The sequence below is a fragment of the Vitis vinifera genome, chromosome 3 (genome assembly GCF_030704535.1).
Source record: "Vitis vinifera cultivar Pinot Noir 40024 chromosome 3, ASM3070453v1".
Lineage (NCBI taxonomy): Eukaryota > Viridiplantae > Streptophyta > Magnoliopsida > Vitales > Vitaceae > Vitis > Vitis vinifera.
The window spans coordinates 18,945,560-18,952,296 of record NC_081807.1 but is presented as its reverse complement, the minus strand read 5'-3'; the positions used below and the strand labels follow the sequence as shown (position 1 = coordinate 18,952,296).

General features: G+C 32.2%; 1 protein-coding gene across 1 annotated transcript; it reads right to left on the bottom strand.

Moving 5' to 3' along the window:
* Nucleotides 1–4,746: 4,746 nt before the first annotated feature.
* LOC100263311 (protein EXORDIUM-like 2) lies at nucleotides 4,747–6,300 on the bottom strand. The gene has a single exon (XM_002273280.5). The coding sequence runs from the start codon at nucleotides 6,265–6,267 to the stop codon at nucleotides 5,344–5,346; it is 924 nt and encodes a 307-aa protein (XP_002273316.1). The 5' UTR covers nucleotides 6,268–6,300; the 3' UTR covers nucleotides 4,747–5,343.
* Between the last annotated feature and the right edge of the window lie 437 nt (nucleotides 6,301–6,737).

Below are 6,737 nucleotides of genomic sequence, written 5' to 3'. Positions count from 1 at the left end.
CCCGTAATCTAGATCCAATTTTTGTTTTAAACATTGTTTTTGCTTCTGTTACTAGGATCTAGAAATGCCTAGGAAGATTTGCATGCACCTAATCCAAGACTTGGGAATGGAGTAATCCGAAGTTCCCCACAAAACTAATAGTTCCACTATCCAAATCTTGGTAAGATTTTTAAACAATCTAGATCCAATTTTTGTTTCAAACATTGTTTTTGCTTCTATTACTAGGATCTAGAAATGCCTAGGAAGATTTGCATGCACCTAATTGATCCAAGACATGGGAATGGAGTAATCCAAAGTTCCCTACAAAACTGATAGTTCCCTAGTGGGATGGAGGATTTATGAAAAATCTCATAACATTAAAGAAAGGATTTTTGAGATGATCTTAATAGTTGGACCAAAATAATTCCACCAACTATGGAATTGGAATGGATAAGAAAGCTTATGCAAGGACTGGAAATAGAACAACCATGAATGATGGAAGTTTTTATTCTAAAAGAGAAAAACATTAAACCAAACCCTCTGATAATCCTAGTAATTAAAGAATATAGGCTTATAGGGTCTTGTAATTTCCCTTGGAAAATTAGGATTGCCTTCTCACAATGCAACTATGAGGATCTTAAGGATATGGTAAGTGGAGTATGCAAACTCCAAATTATCCAACTTATCCAGATTGTGCTTAATCTTACAAATCTAGTATCTACATAGATAAATTCATAAAATTCTCTTGTTTTTAAAATATCACCAAAAGGATAATGAAAATTATCATAAAAAGTTTTCTTGACAATCCTCTTGGGTTTTCATTGAAACATTATCTTTCAATAACCATAATAGGTTGATTAAGAATCTTTTGCCATTACTAAGATTATTTGGAAATTGGTGTAGGGTTAGCAACCTCTACTACTTATTTTCTTAAAAACAAATAACTTGAAGCTATTTTATTTTAAGAGGAAGAAGACTAAATGATTTCTTTAAAGGTCTAAGACCTTGAAATTGCTGGAAAATGCAAAGCATTAATAGGTTTAAGTTGACCCAAAGGATCCTGATAAAGGAATAAAAACCTATTCAAGAATTGAGTCTGAATAGGACCAAAAGAGGTAGGAATAGGAAAAGAAAGGGAAAATTATCTTTCTTCTTTTTCTACCTGCTCAACCTAAACACTTAAGGGAGTTTTCTTGTGCTTAAACTACTAGAAGATTCTTGGGAATTCTTAGGTTTTGGTGCTTCTTAGAAGATTGGGAAGAGGACTTAAAAGGTTTGGTGGCCTTCCTAGGGGACATGATCCTATGAATCCTGCAAATATTCATGAGTTGGAAAATCAGGGATTATGTTATTTTTTCCTTTAATATATTTAATTTGAAAATTAAAAAAAAAAAAAAAAACTTAAAATAGTTTGTCATCTAACAAAAATATGTTTAAAAGCTATATTTTAACATCTTTTTCAAAACCGATTTTGTTAATTTGCAATCAACATGGACTAAAAAAATTTTTGTTTAAAAGATCATATTGAAATTTTGAAATGCATAAAACAATATTTAAAATCTTTTTTTTAGTACTATAATTTAGTTGTGCTTGATTTCAAGTTCTTGAGGTGATTCTCCATAACATTTCTAAAGAAAACACTTCAATTAAAAATAGTTCAAATAAAAACACTACCAAATGTATTCTAAGATTCCACTTGACAATATTTCTAGAAAATGTTTATAATATAAAAAGTGTTTTTGAAAAATAAAATAAAATAAAGTGTTTGATAAAATTTAGAAAGTACTTTTAAAAAAATTAAAAAATCATTTATAACAATTTTTAGAAAAACACTCGAATATATGATTTTTTATTTATTTATTTATTTTGCAAACACTTTTAAGAGAAATTAATTCCACTAAAAACACTAGAAATAATTGAGAGGCGTTGTTAGAAAATTAAAACACTACAAAAACTAAAGCCTAGGCAACTTTTATCAAGTGGCATTGACCCAATAAGGTTTTTAAGTCAATACACCTACGCAACTTTTATTAGGTGGCATTGACCCAATAAGAGTGTTATTGGGTCAATGTTGGTGGGTGTGGGTTTTGGAGCCTCCCTACTTAAGTACATGGATCCCTACTAGGTTTATGCCAGTTGGTTTTGAACAATTCAAAGTAGTCTAATAAGTCAGTGCCAGTTTCCATGTCAACTACCTATTTCCTTTCAATGGAGTTGCTATTTCTTCATGGCAATTTCATCTATAGGCCCCACAAGTTTTGATTTGCTCTTGGATTGAACATGAAATTCATCTTTCATTAAAAAATAAAAATTATTTTTAGCATTTATTAGTTAAAAGAAAAAAAAGTTTTAAAAAATGAAATAAAAACTATTATTACATAGGATTGAATTTAATTTCTATAATTAAAATAAAATACTTTTATCAATGATAAAAATAATTATAATGTTTTAAAATTTTTTAAATATATAAAAATATATTTTTCACTTCATGTTTAGGAAAAATGAGTTCTTATTTCTTCAAAACCCAAATTTGAAAAAAAAAAAAAAGAATTGTTAAAATCACTTCTAATTGATAATTTAAATATGAAAAATAGTTATTGGTTTTAGGAACAATTTTTTTATTTATTCTTTATAAAAATACAATCCATTTATGTATAATATAAAAGTTTCAAAATATTCTTTATATTTTTAATTAATTTTTAGAATGCTTTAAAATAAACATTCAAAGATATCTCAAAATTTTCTAATTAAAAAAGTTTATATTTAAATTAAAATTTTAAATGATTATTCTTTTGTTAAAAATTTTGAAAAGATTGAGAAATAAAAAAAACTTAAAAAGAAAAAAAAAATCCAATAATTTCTTTGCATATTTTTCTATTCTTTAAAATAGTAACATTTAATAAAAATCACAAAAAAAATATATTTATTTATTTTCAAAATTTATTGTACACATATTATCTTTTTTTGAACAAATTTCAGGTATTTTTAATGTGATAAGCAATAATTAATAAGATAAAAAATATTTTTAAATGTTTTGCATGGTATATAAGCATATTATAATTTATAGGGAATAAGTTGGAAAAGTAGTTGTTCATATTTGAGTCCTTAAATAAAATTTTATTCCTAAAAGAAATTAATAAATATTCTTGAATCCTACAAAAATTCACAAAGTGAGAAAATTAAGGACCCGGTTACTTTCTTTTTAATATATTTAATTTGAAAATAAAAAATATTTAAAACAATATGTCATCTGACAAAACTATACTTAGAAACTATATTTTTAACTTCTTTTGAAGAATTGATTTTGTTGATTTACTAAATTTTTTTGTCCTTCTGAAATGTTTAAAATCGTTTTTTATATAATATTATAATTTAATTGGATTTGATTCCAAGTTCTTGATGTGATTATCCCAAAACACTCTAAAAAACACTTCAATTAAAAGTATTTCAAATAAAAATACTACAAAAATGCACTCTAAGAGTCCACTTAACAACATATCTAAAAAATATTTCTAATATAAAAATTGTTTTTTGAAAAAAAAAAAAAAAAAAGTCATTTGATAAAATTTAGAAAACACCTTCAAAAAAATTTAAAAATTACTTATAACATATTCTGAAAAAATACTTTATATATGATTATCCCAAAAACACTTTTAAAGAAATTACTTGATAGAAAGGTTTTGTTAGAAAACTAAAATACTAAAAATGCTAAGACCTAAGCAACTTATATTAAGTGGCATTGACCCAATAAAGTTTTTAAGTCAATAAACCTAGGCAACTTTTATTGAGTGGCATTGACCCAATAAGTGTTATTGGTTCAATGTTGGTGGGTGTTTTGGAGCCTCCCTACTTAACTGCATGGATCCCTCTATATAGACTAGGTTTAAGTGTCATTGGTTCAATGTTGGTGGGTGTTTTAGGGCCTCCCTACTTAACTGCATATGTCGGTTTTGAACAATTCAAAGTACTCTTAAAGTCAATGTCACTTTCCATGTCAAATGCCCATTTCCTTTCAATGGGGTGGCCATTTCTTCATGGCAATTTCATCTTGGTACCCAGTAGGGTAGGTTGGACGGAATAATTATTAGGAAGACTCGCTCATCTTATGGTAAAAAAAAATTCTATACATGAAAATTAAGAAAAAAAAAATACTTTGCATAAGGAAACAAAAATCATATAAGTTTTAAAAATTATTTTATTATAAAAAATAAAAAATAATTAAATATTCTCTATCATTTTTTTATTCGTTTTAGATAAATCTCAATGAAAAATTAAATATTTTATCTTCCTTACATTTAAAAAAAATCATCATTTTTATTATTTAATTATAAAACTTATTTTTTTCTTAATAAAATTAAAATTTAGAATAAAAAAAAATAAAAAAAACAATAAATGATATTTTGAAAATATTTTTTAAAATTATTTTTATTTTAAATAATAAATTTAAATAACAAATTATACTATCATTATATATAATAATGATAAAAGTTAAACCCAAAATTTTGATTTTTTATGTTCTCTAACTACCCAAATTAATTGACACCTGCTCCTCTCAAAATCACTACTGGCACTTGGAAATATCTACCCCTCAAGAAAATATCTTCTTTGTTTGATTGGGGGAGTGATTTTAAAAAAAATTATTTGTTTTATTTGAGAGTAAGGATTAGAATAAAAATATGTTTAATAATAATTTTAAAAAATATTTCTAATCTTTCAATCAAATAATAAAAAATTTTAAATATTAAAAAAAAAAAAAGATTAAAATCAGACTACGAAGAAGAAGACTACGATTCCTTTTGCAATGTTTTTCAAAAACACTCTTAGTACAAAAGGTGTTTTTATTTTTCATTAATACACCCATATTTGAAAGTAAAACATAGAAAAAGAAAGGAGTATGAGGGGAGCAATCCAATGACAGATATGAACGAGTGAACACTTTCACTAACAAACTCCCTCGGCCCACCATAATTCCTCTGCAACAATCATCATCTCATTTGATTTTAAAATTAATTTGGAATTTTCATCATGAACTCTCTTCCACTTCCACTCATCTCCTTCATGGATTTGATACTAAACCCACCCACCCACCAAAATCCTTGCCCTAACAACACTCCAATTGAACGTGGTCGGTCAAGCTGCCCACTCCTTTATTTATTCCACACCCATCATCATCGTCAATCCATACACATTCATAATCATTTCCCGTGCCAATTCCTATGTCCTTAACTTTATAACACTCTCCACTTTATTATTTTTTTTTGTTCTTTTCCATTTTGGGGGAGGCAAGGCAATTTACAGGTCAAGCAACACGACAGACTTTGCGTATAGAAGAAGCCACCAGTATCTACACACTCCCTACTACTTTTACACAAGCGTGGCGCATGCTGAAGTCTCTGGGTCCCACATCGCTGGCACCAGGTACCTCCTCCCATTCACTCCTTGCGCATTGTAGCTCGCCCCGCTGCTCTTCTCCACCAGCAGCCGCCCTGGATATCCCGGGTACGCTCCGCTCCCGAATACCCCCGTACACGCCGACACCGCCTCCAGCGGCGCAGTCGGCGGACCCTGGAAGTACCCGCCGTTGAAGGGGTTCGTCACGGTGTTGGCCAGAAGGGTGGCTAAATTGATCACCATCCCGTCCACTCCCACGTCGCCGTTCGGAGCCACCAGAGGCGGCGTCTGGGGGCCGTACATCGGCTGGTGGAACGGCCACGCGCATTGACCCGGGCACTGGGTCTCCGAGTTCCCGACCCACACGTACGCCGATCGAGCCTTCCCGGAGTGGGTCCATCCGTGGGTGCCGCACCGGCTCATGCAGAACCCATCCACGGCGACGTCCTTCGCCGTGAGAAGGATAGTGACTGAGCCGATGAAGTTGGGCTTCGATGCCAAAGCCGTGAGATGAGAAGTCTTTAGAACCTTCCCTAACGAGTACCTCTGGTCCAACACCTGCTTCCCCACCACGACGGCGCTGGAGCCGCCATGGTACTTCTCAGTAGTTTTCCACCACGACGCGACAGAAGGCGACGGCGGTGTGCGGCTGTTAAACGATTCGAGAAAATCGATTATGATCGACCGCTGGATTGCGGAGAAAGAGCCGTACCATACGAGATTAACGGTGACCTTGCCCTTGAGAAGAGCTCCGTTGTGGTACTTCATCGGGAACGGCTGCTCCTCGACCAGAGCCGAGAGCTTCCTCGTAGAGCCCATGGCGGGCTCGACGAACGATGCCAGCAAACAAGACAGATACAGGAGACACCCATACCTGAAGCCATATTTTGGAGCCATGTTGATGTTTTGTATTGGAGTGAGAGAGTGAGAGAGAGGGAGAAATTTATAGTGGGAGAAGGAGGAGAACAGCTGTGAGGAGCAGAGGTGTCCATTTCAGAGGGTGACACGTGGAAGGACGAGGTTGGGTGGGCATTGAGATGGAGGGCTGCCAGGCTGTGAGGTTCTGGATGACGTGGTGGTTCATGAGAGTAAAAGAGAAAGTTTGTGCAGTGATGGTGACTTTAGACTCATTTTCAGTCTGATTTCTCTGAGCAAAGCCCCCCTCCTTCTCCCATACGCTACGCTCCATCATTTTATCCTACTTCTTGTCATATATAAAAAAATATGAGATAAAAATAGGGCATTATATTCATATTTTTAAAATATAAATTATTTTTTAATTTTAAAAGAATAAGTTTACAGCCCCACTTCACACCTGAGTCATCCCTGTGGGCCCACTTTTTCTTCTCGGAGTAATCGTGAGCGTC

What these genes read in the sequence shown, in the direction of transcription:
- LOC100263311 (XM_002273280.5), bottom strand. Translation starts at nt 6,267, where the DNA reads ATGGCTCCAAAATATGGCTTCAGGTATGGGTGTCTCCTGTATCTGTCT.